General features: G+C 40.2%; 2 protein-coding genes across 3 annotated transcripts; one reads left to right on the top strand and one right to left on the bottom strand.

Moving 5' to 3' along the window:
* Nucleotides 1-795: 795 nt before the first annotated feature.
* eif4e1c (eukaryotic translation initiation factor 4E family member 1c) lies at nt 796-7723 on the top strand. Of its 2 annotated transcripts, none has more exons than XM_071526582.1 (7): nt 796-849; nt 1676-1761; nt 4402-4497; nt 6383-6446; nt 6701-6814; nt 6928-7067; nt 7224-7723. In XM_071526582.1, exons 1-7 carry the CDS (start codon nt 832-834, stop codon nt 7336-7338), a joined length of 633 nt encoding a protein of 210 aa, XP_071382683.1. In that variant the 5' UTR covers nt 796-831; the 3' UTR covers nt 7339-7723. The 2 variants fall into 2 exon arrangements, with proteins under 2 accessions (XP_071382683.1, XP_071382684.1); XM_071526583.1 differs by having other exon boundaries at nt 832-862; nt 1674-1761.
* Nucleotides 7724-8984: 1261 nt separating this feature from the next.
* Nucleotides 8985-14664, bottom strand: LOC139650042 (transmembrane protein 150A). The gene is made up of 7 exons (XM_071526581.1): nt 14328-14664; nt 12543-12590; nt 12391-12453; nt 12194-12261; nt 11972-12102; nt 11056-11233; nt 8985-10000 (listed from the first exon to the last, which is right to left on the bottom strand). The coding sequence occupies exons 1-7, from the start codon at nt 14390-14392 to the stop codon at nt 9807-9809; spliced, it is 747 nt and encodes a 248-aa protein (XP_071382682.1). The 5' UTR covers nt 14393-14664; the 3' UTR covers nt 8985-9806.
* Nucleotides 14665-15523: the final 859 nt, after the last annotated feature.

The following is a 15523-nucleotide window of genomic DNA, read 5'->3' as shown; positions in this document are numbered from 1 at the left end:
GTTTGTTTGGGCATCCTGGTGAAATTTGGCTTATCAGGTGAAAATGCAAACAAAATATTTGGAAAGAACAATTCCAGAGGTGTTTAAGCCATGATCGGCCAGAGCTGTAGCCTACTAGTTTGGGCATGTCCTCATGATGCCAAAGGACCCAGTGTCATTTACAGTTCTGTATGGCCAATCACATCATGGCTCAAGGTTAGCAGGAGAGCGGAAAAGCGTCCTGAAGCCTTCGTTAACAAAGTGTGCAATCAGACCAAAAACCTAACCCTAAAATGTTACCATTACCTGGTGATATTTGACCTAAGCCACCCTGGGAAGACCATGGGGTCCAAATGTACAAGGTGGCAGCCGAGTGGCCTTCAACCAGACAACCTGAATCTAAACCCCCAGGCCAGTAAGCATTTGTCCTCTACAACTGTCAATGAGCGTCAAGTCACTGAATCCCTACCAAACTCAGGGATGCTGTATTTTGCTCTCTGGAAGGCGGAAAAGGGAGAAGACCATCCACATAGGCATCATTAATGGTAGTAGTATTACAATCCTAGAAACCTCGAGAGACTTGGAGACTTCAATAGGTAAAGGTTTGTCATTAAGGTTGGCATGTGTGTGTAGTGTTTGAGCATTTTACAAAAACCAAAAACATGTAAGACGAAAGACAGGTTGGCTCAGAGTGGTTATGTCAAGTCAATTTACGTTCTATGAATGTATCCCACGGCTGTAGATGTATATCAACCAGTAAACGCGTTTGGACTGAAAAGGCTTCCGTAGGTTTGTGAGTGGTTGGTTTGTGACGCAGCAGCGCTGAACGGCCAGAGAATTTCAACTGTCAAGATGGCGACATCGGAGCCGGTAAGGGAGACAGGGATAGCTGGAAAATTCGACTAGCACATAAGGAGAGACTAAGAATTGACCACATTTGATGATGTTGTAATACAATCTGGTGTAACTGGAATCGCGCCCACTATTTTTCGGCGAATTATTGTGTCGTGGTGTTATGATGGGTCAGTTCGCGTGGATTCTAGCTAACGTTAGCATGCACAGCAATGTGATGGATAAGGGGGGTGGCATTGCCTGACTTTGTTGGCAGGGAGGGACTGACTGAACATCGTTCAGTCGTAGTCCATTCATTGATTCGTTTAAATCTACCTCGATGTTAAAGTTGTTATTTTAGATGGATCCGAAGACACCGTTAGTGCTTGTGAGCGTTCATATTGTGATGTTATGAATTAAATTCGTGACATCTGGACACGTGTGTCTCGCTGCTAGCTAGCACGTCTGCTAAAACTAATACTGGCTAACGTTAACTAGCTTAGCTGGTTAGTGTAGTTTAGATTTCCTCATTGGCTGGCTTTATCAACCTAACGCTAGCTATTTGGATGTTTTTCGTCAAGTAGTTATGTTAGTGACTTTATCAATTGAAATTATGCTATAGGACTGAATAGCTTTGCTGACAAAGCTGCTTGTCTTAATAGATGTCGTTAGTTAGCTTGCTAACTTTGTAGTTTTTATGACAAAGACTATTGTCCATTCAGAAGTGAGAATGAATTAGGTATTTAAATGAATAGCTTTCGCATTCAAAATAGATAATAGGATGGAATTTTCAATTAATGTAATGTGTGATTATGAACTGATCATCGTAATTTATGTTTTTTTCCCTCTGCCTATTTCTTCTCAGAAAGCAGCTGATACTGAAGAACCCCAAACTGACAGCCCTGTGGTTGCGAGTCCTGAGCAATATATCAAACACCCCTTGCAAAACAAGTATGGATCAAACTGTGATGTTTGACAGCACATTGCATTCTTACATTGTTCTTTGAGGAAGTGTCCTCCATTTTATTAGCCACTAATGACAACATATTTCATCTTGATCTCATTTGGTGGAAGGTCCCCATTTTTACTCCTGTTCTGTGGGCTATGTCTTCACTTCTGGCCACACATGAAGGTGGTTTACTGATTTTGGAAGACTAGTATATTACTCACTGCTACGGAATTTCAACCTAGTTGCTTAGACTTTCTCCTTATAGTGTTTGGGCGGGAAGCACTGCTTGTTTTGGTACCGTTAGTCCTCTCAATAGATAACATGGCAAAATCGTTTCTCTCCAATGACACCGAGGATGTGTGTTTAATGAAAAATGTCTTCTAACCTTGTGTTCTCTACAAGGTGCTGTTTATTGAACTGAAATGTGCTTTGTACATTTAAATTTTTTTCCAAATGTAAACATCAGCAACATCAAATTTATTATGTTGATCATAATTGAAACCTAAGTGAATCTGTTTAAAATGACACTTATTTCCTCAAAGCTCAAACATTTCTTGACCTTGTCCCACATTTCTTGATATCACTACTAGGAGGATCATATTAAGCTTAATGGATCTTTCTCAAAGAATAGGTTACATGGTGTGTGCTGGATATTTGGTTTTGGCTGAAGTGTGCCTTGGCACAGAAAAAGGATGACAACCGTCGGATCAACCTATACAGAAAACAATGCAAAAAAATAAACGTGATCATGTAGGAGAAGGCTATATTAGGTTCACGATGAGGACAGAATAGCCGTTTTTGGCCTCCTACATATCAGTGTTGACGCAGTTGTCATTCACTGTTGTCTTTTTAGAAATGTTATCACAATTCTGTGCTGGCGACAACCTATTCAGTAGCACTGTAGAGTTGGTGGGGAAATGCTGAGTAGACCACGTAGTAAGTCACTTCTAGGCCATTCTGCTTGTTCAGCCCAGCCTCTGAGGTGAAGGTTGTCCCCAGCTACTGTTCCAGCCTGGGCAGCGTAATCCTAGCATTCTGGTGTTAGCCTCTCAGATTTGGTTTGACCATACTGGGGCCGGGTTAAAGTATAAAGATACTTCCACTTTAACACCCTTAATAGTGGATGTCTCGGACAGAAGGCTAGGTGTTGAAGCCTCTGTCTTGCTTTCTGGTTTATCTGCACTGTTATACACCGTAAAGAGGTCTTGGCCTGCCGAATTGACAAGGTAGCTGTGTTGCAAAATGTTGTTTACGAATATGTTGTAACATATCTTGTGTCACTGTTTTTGTCTCAGATCTCCTCCGCAGTAATTACCAATCCTCCGCCATAGACTATCTAGTCTGAAATGTTTGTTTACATGCCCGTCTGTGTCCTCAGCTGGGTTCACCGGAGGAAATCACGGCTGTGTGCTGCCTAGTCTCCAGCGTTGTGTAATAATTGGTGTCACTAAGGCAGCAGCATGGTACTAGTACTTCTCTCTCTGTTAGTCTGTACTGCTTGGGTCTCCTCCTCTGATTTGGCTTTGCTGAATATTACACGGGTCTTTATGACATGTGGGCGGGGTTAAGGGTTGGTTACTGTTGTGGGGGGGCACTGGGTTTAGCCGGTGCCCCTTCTCTGCCCTCATCCCTCCCCCACCAGGCATACCCTTCCTGGGAATAGATGAAAGAATAATGGCACCCGTCATAAACAATGGGTGCGTTTGTAGGGCGGATGATGGCCTGGTTTCTCTGTTCTTTTGCATTGATATGCATGCCATTCTGTCTCGCTGTTGTGTTCTGCGGTGAAATGGGCTCTATATCTGTGTTCAGTTAATAGGAGTCTGGCTTAGGCTATTTTATTGTTTTCATGTTATGAGATGCCAAGGCCTTCCATAGTTGTTCCTATTACAAAGATATGGACTTTTGCTGGTTTTACTGAGGCTAAACACTGATGCTTACATGATCAGTAACATTGCTTACGTGTGGTTTTCTCAGTCAGGTCACTGACCATGTTTTTGTCACATAAAAGCTTGATGAGTTCCTTCCTAAACATTGCCAGTAGGGTTGTGCTGATGTACGATGTCATCAGACATCGACAATGGGCTGTGTCAGTGCCGATGTGACTTTTTTCAAGCGGCGATGTTGAGTTGTTTTTTTGTTGTTGTTGGGTTTTTTTTCATCGATATTTAGAAGATAACATTTACGAAGTATCCTTTTATTAGACAGAGGAAAATGGAGAGAGGCAGAAAAGACTAGGAGAGAGAGGCGTTTGACAGGCTAATCACTGTCGTTAGGCATATAGCAATGACTAATTACTAAATAGTTGGCCAACTAACAGGGCTACCTGTGGTGCAGTTTGCTCATCACTTGTGGCTCATTGCAGAAAGAGGTGTGCCAGCGATTGGCAGCCTTGCAGGAGACCGACCGCTGCCTGGCAGACGTCACTGAGGGAACAAACGTCCCTCGGGCTCCCTGCCCCGATGCCATCAAGAGATGTTTGATTGGGCGATGTGTAGGCTAAATGCTGGGCATCAGAACAACTGTAATTTCTAGTTTTGTTGATGAAACCCTTTCTCATTGTACTTAAAAGTTTTTTTTCCACAGTCCTATGAATATTAAGTGAGTGTTGTGAAAGTGATTGTTGTGTTTTCCTCTCTTAGATGGGCCCTGTGGTATTTCAAAAACGACAAGAGCAAAAGCTGGACAGAGAACTTGCGTCTCATCTCTAAGTTTGACACAGTGGAAGACTTCTGGGCGTAAGTGTTCTCCACTAACCCTGCAATGTAACCATGATTTTAGAAGAAGAATGGACTTTCTTTATATTCTTTTCTGACTGAAAAGCACACAAGTAAAGACAAAGCAACACAATGTAACATCTTGGTATGAGTCAGATCTTACTTTGATAACTGTCCCTTGTGGTGCTGCAAAGTGTCCTATACAGGTGTAGTAGTGTGGTTCCTTCTCCCACAAACATTAGAGAAAAGCCTTTGTACATGCAATGTTTAAGTTTTGTATCCAGGTATCTCTGGAAAATTCTGACGCACTGACTAAACCTGCAAATTAGAATACGGTTGAATTCATGTTGAATCCATATATATACATTTCGGTCGTCTTGCTATCATTGGGCATGCCTGATGGTCAGACTGCCAGAGCATTGTTTTCTGTTAGTAAAATTGTTTTTGGGCAAGTCAAGACAGGGGGGCTCATTCATAAAACTTACCGGCAGGTTTAGCATGACGTTAGGGGCAGATACCGTCACGGTAGGGTGTTTTCTCATTCATAAACATGAAACATGAATTAACTAATGAAAACAAATGTTAATTATTAAAAAAAAATGTATAAAGTTACATTGTGCACTAATTACCATTGGAAACAGCAAAATGTTTTAATAAATATGACACACTGGCTTTGCAGTTATTAATTACTGCTCTGATTGCGGTTGGTAGAAGTCAGTTTCCATCTGATTTGATTCAGCTAAAGTATTAAAGAAAGAGAATGGCGCACACTGCTGCCAATGCTCCCATATATTTATTTATCTTAACGTTTCGATAGGTCTTCATCAGGTCACAATCATAACCTATGGTCGATTTGTAATTTCAGCAAGTGACATCATAAACATTCGGTTTATCATGGCCAACAATGAGAGTAAAACTGAAGTCCTGATATTTGGACCCAGTGGTGCCTGTGACGCCCCTCATATGGACCTATGCAGGGCGCCTTTGCAGTTGTAGCCCCCAAGCTATGGAACGAGTTGCCTCTGCATGTTAGGCTGGCCCCTACACTCTGTTTTTAAATCCCATCTCAAAACAAATTTTTATTCCTTGGCTTTTAACTCAGTGTGAGAGTTGCCTTTCTTTTTCTTACGGTCTTATTGCTTTTATTATTTTATTGTCCTTTTGTCTTTTAAACTGGTCTTTGTTTTTATTGTGTTTTATGGTTTTTGCTATTTTGATTGTACAGCACTTTGGTCAACTGTTGTTGTTTGATGTGCTTTAAAAATAAATTTGGATTTGGAACAATACAGCAGTAGGAGTGCATGAGGAGGAGGGTGACATGTCTATGCTGCCTATTGCACTGACACACAGGTGTGGACAAGCTGTTGAATATGTAAAGCTTAATCAACAGGTTTTCTTTTGATTGGCTGTCTCCCGGCCTAGAGCTGAGGATAACACAGCGGTAATGTGGCTCCATCACGGTATTCACAGCTGTGGTAAAACGCATTTTTATGAATGAGCTCCACTGCACAGAACATTATCACTGAAGTGTAAACCATAGTAGAAGCTTGTTCACTTATACACAGATTGCTGTCGGCCTTTCACCAGAAAGTCATGTTCCAGACAACTCTAGATGGTCTGTGTGCTCCATCAGCTGTTTTATGTTTTAGTAGTTGCACAGCACTAAAAATTGACAACAGACATGACAACAGTTACAGTAGCATTGGTTTTTGTCTTTGTCAAATAAACATCCAATGCTATTTTTTGGCTCAAATGTTTGATGTTTGTAGTATGTCACTTTTTAGATTATAGGCTTAGATTTCCTCACTGTGGCCTTGCTTTAAAATCAGAACCATGGTAGATGTGGCTGGTATTGGCACTGAAGTCAAAATTTTGGTATTGACACAATAATCCTTTTTTCTTACAGATTATACAACCACATACAGCAACCAAGCAAGCTTGGCTTTGGCTGTGATTATTGCTTATTTAAGGTAAGGCCTTTCACAAATGTAATCTGATTATTTTATTATGCAGAGAATATTGTTTTGCTGTTGTTCACAATTTGTATATTTTTAGCATGTTAAACTGAGAAATTTGAGCAGCAGAGATGAACATGGTTATGATATAGTTTTAAGAAAGTATGACTACAACACACAATTTAGGGAAGCCCTCCCGAGTCTGTAGCTGTTCTTATAAGAAACTAGCATCAGCAACAGTAATTCAAGTCTTTGTTCATGTTTGGCAGGATGGGATCAAGCCGATGTGGGAAGACGACAGGAACAAGCTGGGAGGTCGATGGCTGATGACCCTCAGCAAACAGCAGAGACACAACGACCTCGACCGCTACTGGATGGAGACGGTAAGGCTACACTCAGCAGCAGCTGGCCGACTCTCCTAATGAAACGACATCGTCACACGCACCCGTTCTGATGGCCATGAATCTCAGTATGTTGTGGTTTGTGTATTTTGCAGCTGTTGTGTTTAGTCGGCGAGTCGTTTGATGAGGCCAGTGAAGACGTGTGCGGCGCTGTGGTCAACGTCAGACCTAAAGGTGACAAAATAGCCATCTGGACCAGCAACTGCCAAAACAGGGAAGCCATCATGACGATAGGGTAAGCTGTAACGCACTCTCAAAGACATGATCAGTCAGTGAGTAATGCAGCTTGTACAAGTGATGGAATTATAAGTTGACTTGCCTCCTCCAGTTGGCCACTAGATGGTGACACACATTCACGTCCACGTCTCACGTCCATGTCTCCTCTCCACAGGCAACAGTATAAAGAGCGTCTGAGCCTCCCCATCAAAGCCATGATTGGCTACCAGTCACATGACGACACGTCCAGCAAGAGCGGATCCACCACCAAGAACATGTACTCTGTTTGAAGAAATCCCCCATTTCAACTTGCCGTAGATTTAAACAATTACCAACCCGCATCATCACATTAATACTTTTTTGAGTTGTCAACTACTGTAGTGTCCTTCCTTTTTATTGAAAAGAGAATTGTTCATAGTGTATACAGGTGGAGCTTCCCCCGACCTGAGAAATCAACTGACCATGGAGTGTCTTTAGGTACAAATGGGGAGGAGAGGAAAGGAGACGAGCATTTAGTTGAAGCTGTTGGACATGAGCCAGAGAACACGAATAAGTTACTTTTAGAATCGAAGAGTTCTGTGATTAATACCAGTGACTGCCCCTAGCTTAGCTGAGGAGGAGCTTTTTCATTACTTAAGGCTTGGAGTTGCAAAAAAAAAAAAAAACTTTTCTTAACTATAAGACCTTGCGTTTTTCTCACGCAAAGTCCTCACTCCTTATGAAAAGTGTTTCTCACCTCACAGGATAAGATAGTAGGCAACTTTATTCATTCACAGAGCAAATTTTAAGGGCAATTTTAGCTTGATTTATCCGGAGGTGTTGAGCATTAGTTGGGCTTGCAAATGCGCCTGCTTGAAGATTCTACAGTATCTTAAAGGTTTGTAAAAGATTAGCTGTGGTCACACGCCAAAGTGTGGGATTTTGAAAAAATGGCCACTTATTGTTTCAGCCATGCTGGAATTGTGGAATATTGCTTGTAGTACTATTTTGAACTTTTTTGTTTTTCTTCTTCCCCTTACATATATTTATAATGTATGCATTGCAGTTGAACTACTTAGTTGGAAAACAACCATGAAACTCATGTTTCTTCAAATTTTGTTTCTTTTTTCCTTTTGTTATTGAGGAGGTTAACAATGTGGACTACTGCTTAATATAGAACATTTTTTACAGTGTATCATACAGTAAAGATGCTTGGACAGAATTAGGTGTGCTTTTCACTGTTTTCTTCCTAACAAAACTGTAGATATGTCGCACTACTCTCTGGGTTGATGCGAAGGAGAGATGATATTCATTGTGAAATGATTTTGCTCATAATGTATCTTTATTATCTGTAATTCCAGGATGTATATTACCTTCTTTCAAGTAAAGGTTAAGTGCTTTGCATTAAAACCAGAACCATGTGGTTTCCTTTCCTCAGGATTCTCTGTTGGAATATTAACACGGTTTAAGAAGTTGTCTCACGCAATAAGCTGAAGTGCAGCACGGAATGTAGAAAAAATTGTGGAAACAAGTTACTTTTACTAAAAATCAGCACTTGCAGAACAATCACTTATGAATTATTCAGAGTCATCAGTCTAACACAATTAGCAGTAAGAAGAGATATGGAGATATTCAGTGGTATCACTGAATATCTCCAGTTAAAATTGCGTCCTCTGACACGCCATTCAAATGTAAATCACTAGACCACACCTAAAATCATTGTAATGGAAAGGATTTAGACAACACCCACTGTACTAGGTACCTTGCACCTGTTCTGTAACTTGGCCTGTTTTAGTGTGTGTTGATGTGTGGATACATCATCGCGCTTTCATGAACGTCATTTACAGCGTTAATCATCCACTCAAACAGGATCTCATGACGCAGTTGGAATGTACATCTGCTGAATGTGATCGCACAACAGCCACCAAGCTTAATGAAAACAGGACTGCTCACAGCATACAGCGGTCTTGAGTATTTTATTATTAAATCAACAATATATATTTAAGTGCTGAGATCCATCAAGGTCAACATTGAGCTAACATTTAATCAATGAGATTATCTTATCATTTGGCCTTCATTTGCACCATTTGAGGAGTCCTTGACTGATATTCATTGTTGATTATGGTAACATTCGATAAAAATCATTGCACAAAAAACCTGAGCATCATATAAATAATGAAAAAGGTGTGTGATTGAAAAAATAGTTCATAAAACAAAGGCTCAAATGAGTACCTTGTTTATGTTACATTTGTTCTGTTGGCAGAGCATCAAAAGGGTTGTTATTTGTACGGCATGGCTGTCATACTTTGTTCATATACCATCTCCCCAGAAGTTGTATTTATACTTATGTGACGTGCCAACAGTGACTCACAATTTCTGATGTAATAACTGTGAAAATATCTGGTCTGAGATACAAAAACAAAATATGGCTTTAGCAAGCTAGTCTGTTTTGTTCAATAAATTATGTCAAGTAGAGTATGAACTCCCTCAATAAATTAGACCTCAGTGAGTGTTTTTACCTTCATATAGGAACAAAATCACCAGTAGTGCTTAAAGTCAGAAACTGCACAGTAAAGAAAATCTACATACAGGTATTGAAATATCAGGAAGGTAGAATGAAGCATGAGGTGATGAATAATCCATCAATAGATATGAACGATCCAGGCCCTGTAGAGAGTGCTGAAATACAGTAATATTGTTCCAGCCACGGTCCAGCCATTTACTTTCCAGATGCCTTGTTAAGTCCATCCGCTCTACTCTGGACCCTGGCAGCCTCATATCAGGACATTGTCAGTATCAAAGGCTTCTCTTCCTCTGGCTTGCCCAACAGGTTTGAAAGCATGGAGGAGGAGAAGAAACAAAACTCCACAGCGTAGCTGAGCTCAAACAGCTCCAGGTTGACGCTGAGCATCCACTCAAACACGGCAGACAGGTGTTTGTACCAGTATTCGTCCTGGGCAAACAGAATAGTGTCTGAGGGATTTCAGTGTTAAGGAGGAATTTAACAGTTAGTGGCAGTCCAATGTTTCATAAATAAACTGGAGCATGATTGTTTGTAAAAGCCTTTGACTGTAAATTACCTCCCAATGAATTGAATATTGATCACATCAATACCTTTTATATCCTTGATGTAATAGTCTAAATGCCTTTATGTTTCTATCTTTACAAAATGGCAATGTAATCTATGGAGTCTCTAGTGTGCCATTCTAATTATAATAGACTAGTTCAGGGATTAATTATTATTGATTAATTAATAGATTAAAAAAATATAAAGTGATTGATTAAATTCACAAGTGTCAATTTAATTTTTCTGTCATAAAGCAACAAAATAAGACATTTAAATATTCCTTTTTGTTATTCCATGTGCTAATGCATTTTCCTATTCATTTTCCATCTCCACCCTGTCTGTTTTGCAATTGTCTTACTGTAGTAGGAAGCACAAGCCACATGGTGCCAAGTCTTACCATCCTACAGTATATGTTTGGTTAATATATACATATATGGATATTCTCAATATTTTGACTAGTGCCACATCAAAGCTGCTCCCAGATGTAAATGTGTGAAACTTTGTAAATGTGATACTTGAAAGGTGTTGAAACTTGAAAACAGCATGTGAGCTCAGTCGATTTCCCCTGGATAACAAAAGGTTAAAGCACTGCTATGAGCTATGTGCAGTCTATCTACTTCAATCATTTGGACTGTATTGGCCAGTCCCACTTTGTAAACATTGCAGCAGACTGGATCAGAGTACGATGCAAAAAGCCTGTAGGAGAGGCAGCAGTTGGAGAGTGAGTTGCTCATGCGTCGCTGTTGATGTTATGTTTGCTCCAACTGCCTATTAAAAGCCATGACGAATATTAATGTACTATATCAAGTTCACGAGAAGCCAGCCTGCTTTACCGGCCACTGGTTCATCACACACCCCTGATGGTTGATTTATATAAAAATATCCTCAAACTGAAGTGTTTCGTGGGATACTTGACAGACAGACAGACAGACAGTCTAGCCCAGAGGCTTAGGAAGGATACAGCAGATGGTGACAATGATCTGGAGTACAGTGGAGACTATGCGTATTGGGTAGAGAAACTTCTCAAATCCTGTCAGCACACACCTCCCAGTCAGTGCAGTGAGCAGCACAGTGTAGAAACAGATGCACAGGAAACTAAGGGCAGCTCCGAGGTTGTGCAGGAGTGACAGGTAACCAGGCTGTGGAGGACAGTCAGTACATTCAACAGAGTCAACACACAGTCAGTTGTTATCAGGACAACTTATAATAAAGGTTATTATGCATGTGTAGGCATGGAGGTATGGATTTCTGCAAGTCATGGCTACAGTATACAGCCTTTGTGACTTGTAATCAGGCACATATAAGTCTTACAATAAATTTTACAATATGTGCCTAAACAAGTGTTATATAGACCAATGCAGACTAATAGTAATTCTTATAATAATTTTGTTATTTATACTGTACATACTAAATATCTTTTATTAGGTGGTGCGCAATATTCTAACGTGGTTTCTATCATGCAGATAGAAGCTGTTCAACTCGTATGTAATAATAAAACAAGGACATCACCCAGAATTGTGAAGTGTTGATGTGGATATTTGGATTGTTAATACTGTCATTACAACATTATTACTCAAATAAAAAAGGTACAGTTTAATCTAAACCAAACTGTATTATGTTTCAAAGTGTGGAAGAGGTGTACGAGGCTTTGTTAACTTTGGTCAACTGTACAGATGACAAAACAAATAGTTTCCCACCTTTGTTTGCTCTTTAGACACACAGCTGCAAATCGAAGCTGTTCTGCTTTATTGCTTATCGTCCGGCATGCAACATTATATTCTGAAGTCTTTTCCTGTTGGATCTTAATGTTTTGTGGGATGAATTTCTCTCACTGAAGTATAAATCTTATTCAAACATATTCAGCAGGAAGTACTCACATTGCAGTTTCCAGCTGCGAAAGCCCCGATGGCTGCCACCTCACCAAAGACCAACGCAAACTTGCTCAGCATGGACTGAGCAGCATTTTTCTCCAGGATGTGAGCATGGTGGAAAATAGAGAACACTAGAACTAAGGAGGAGAACCAGAGTTGGTATCAGGCGTATCAGGCGTATCACTCATATCGTGCAGCAAGTGTTAGGTCTTCATTAGGAAAACTCACACAGAAAGGAGCCAGCGCTGATCGTGGCGCTGAAAAGGGAATTCTCTGGTGATCTGGTTCCACTTGAGCTGAGTTTGAGCAAATAATATGTTCAGTTAATTATGGCAATGCCACAGAATTATATTCCTATGGGAAGGACGAGTGAAAGTGAAATGAAGCAAACTGTGCTCAGGTGTGTGCTTAGACATTGTAGTTACCTTATGGTGGGGACCTTGCAGCATCCGATGGATTCATTCCCTCTGCAGAAGTTGTCGCCCTCCCTGAAAACAGATTGATAAAGTTTTAGAGAATGGCTGAGAGAATCCATCACAATTCAACTGTTCATGGTCAACTAACAGACACAACTCACCAGTTGCTGAGGGAGCACACATGTTCGAAGTAGAACGCAAGGCCATATCTGGAAATATACAACAGAAGAAACCATAATGCCAGCATTTTTGTTATGTGGGTCCAATGTCAGTCTTGACTTATTCACTTAATGTTCTGACCATTGTTTGGCATCTTTTTGCATTATTGATATTTTCTGTCTACAGCCTACAGCTGTAGATTAGTTCAATCTCAGGCATTAACAGCACATTCCTATTGAATGAATTGATTGTGGACTGATATGTGGATTTTGGGGTGATACATGTACATTGTCAAATACACTATGACACCTATGGCAGCACTGAACCAACACAAAATGGTTATCAAATATGCCGGTCATGGAAAAAAGCATGCAATTACAATGTGAAGTATAAACTTCTGCCAAGGCAAAAATAACACTGGACCCGTAATCAGTAACAGCTTAAGCTTTATGTAACGTGGAAAATACCTGCCTTTATAGGCATGGATGACGCAGCTGGAGAAACATTTGTTGTATTGTCTCTTTATATTTCTTGCTAGTCCTGTCTGCATACTGAACACCCTGTGATCAACAGAACTAGCTTGATCACATATTTCAAGGTGTGTACCGCAAAATCTGGAGACTCACCAAAAGTGAAGACAATGTTTGGGAGTCTCCAAATTTTGACTTTACCTTTCTTTTATCTTTTTAGAAAAAAGACTTGTACCTCACAGCATGTTTAAACAATATAGTGAGCAAATTTCAGTTTTGCATAAATTAAGCTTGAGCATTTAATTGCTAATGCTGCTATGATCGTCACATTTTGGACTTTTACAGATATACTTTTCACAGATATATCTATATATCTATATATCTGCACCTAAAATAAAGATAAAACATGAAATTAAGATTAAATTCATTAAATTCATATTTAATAAATTGACGCCAATGACATGAATGCCCAAATGTGACGTCCACTATATGCAGCCCTGCTAAATCAGTGGTTTTCAAGAACCGGACCTCCCTGGAATCCAGAGTTAAGAAAAGGGGAAACATGAGATCACTTCTGCTAAAAAGGAGGATGCCGTCTCATCACTCAAAGACAAGAAGGTCCCAGCAAAAAATCAACAAGGGTTCATTTTCACTAATATCTGGATGATAATTCTGATGACACTTTCAGTATCCCCATTGGAATCTCACTGCCTTTAGCCAGTAATACACCATGTCAAATACAAAAGCCACTCATTTCTCCAGTCTTCCTTTGGATGTCTTGGCAATCATGGAGCAGTTCAAATGAGTCATTGATGATAGCGCCTGCACTAGATAATCACACAACAAGAGTCGCATTATCATGAAACTAAGCTCTTACAACTTCATGTGCAGGCTTCAAGCTTAAGCTTCAATGTGTGAATCATACTGATAAACAGTTTACTGGCTCATTAAAGTCATTCAGGAAGCTCCAACTAATGGAAACTTGGCATTTGCGAGAGTTCTGTTGTTTAACACTGGCTAATTTGTACATGGGGAATGTAAATTTCCACCCTGTCTTTAATTTAATGTGCTGATAGATTGTTCTGTTCTCTCTGATAAATAAAAGCTCTACTTGTAAACATCACTGAATGTTGTTCTAATAGTTTCAACTGGACTTGAAGAATAGGTTTCCGCAAACCACAGTGAATGGTAGACAAGAGAAAACAGCATTATGAATAGAATAGATTGAGTGGAGAATGAAATCTGGCATCTGTGAAGGGCAACTTTGCATCATCCCTTGGTAAAAGATGAAAAGGTGTTAATTCCTGGTAAACTTACACAGTCCAGGTTCCAACGAGGGACAGCAGGGCGAGCGAGATGGGGAGGAGAATCCAGAAGACCATGTCTTGGTGGTGAGGAGCAGCAGCAGCAAAATTAAAGCAGGGATGCCTTTGACTCCTGGAAAGTGTTTTTAAAGCTGTCACCAGAAGACTTCTTCAGGAGCTTGTAGATTCCTCAACTGCAGTCAAACTCACACCTGTGTGGATCTTCAGCATCAGAGCAGGAGCACAACACAAAATGTCCTGCTCCTATATGAGGTAATTGTAATTCAGGCTCTTCAAGCAGATTCTTGTACAGTTACAGTCAGTTATAATCCTCCACCACCCACAATACATTCCTGCTTTATGGGAGCGTCTATCTCTTTCTTTCTTTATTTCTCTCTCTCCCTCTCTCTCTTTGCCACTCCTTGTCCTGTCAGAACACATGTGAGGAAACATGGGGTTGGCCTTCCCGACGCTGCCTCACTGTTTGTTTTATGCCTTTGTTTTATGACTTTAAACTCCATCTTAAGCCAGTGCAGCGTTGCACCACTAAACAACTCTGAAACGGCTTTGAAATGAGAATACGGCCAACTGAGAATTTCGATGTAGCCTATATTTGCACATGATTTTGGAAGAAAGAAGTAGGAGAGGTTTTAATTTGATACCATAGTTTCAATAGTGGCTCAAAGGAAAACAATTCTGTAGGACTGGTAGGGCTGGTTTGTATTAATGATGCTTTGAATATTTTTCATGCCTTCCCATGTATGTCTTCCTGTATGTTGATGCATATTTTGAGTAAACCTTTTGAGTAAACCTCTTAACTTTACTGTCATATCAATAATGTCATAAGATCAGCTTTCTATCACCTCAGAAATGTTTCAAAAATTAGAGGCTTTCTGTCTAAATCGGATGCTGAGAAACGGGTACATGCCTTTGTCACAAGCAGACTCGACTATTGCAATGGTCTTTTTTCTGGACTCCCCAAAAAAACTGTTAAGCGACTACAGCTACTACAGAATGCTGCTGCACGGATTTTAACCAGGACCAAGAAAAACGCACACATTACACCTGTTCTTAAATCCTTGCATTGGCTTCCAGTAAATGTTAGAATTGATTTTAAAGTCCTCCTACTTCCTCTACAAGACTCTGAATGGCCCTGCTCCACATTATATTAAGGAATTGCTTGTGCCATATCAACCAACAAGAAGCCTC

Source organism: Centroberyx affinis, unplaced genomic scaffold (assembly GCF_046629955.1).
Source record: "Centroberyx affinis isolate AG114_WGS23_722 - 3 ecotype Tasmania unplaced genomic scaffold, CSIRO-AGI_Caff_v1 ptg001434l_1, whole genome shotgun sequence".
Classification (NCBI taxonomy): Eukaryota; Metazoa; Chordata; class Actinopteri; order Beryciformes; family Berycidae; genus Centroberyx; species Centroberyx affinis.
The sequence above is the reverse complement of the archived record's forward strand: the minus strand, read 5'-3'. Positions and strand labels throughout refer to the sequence as shown.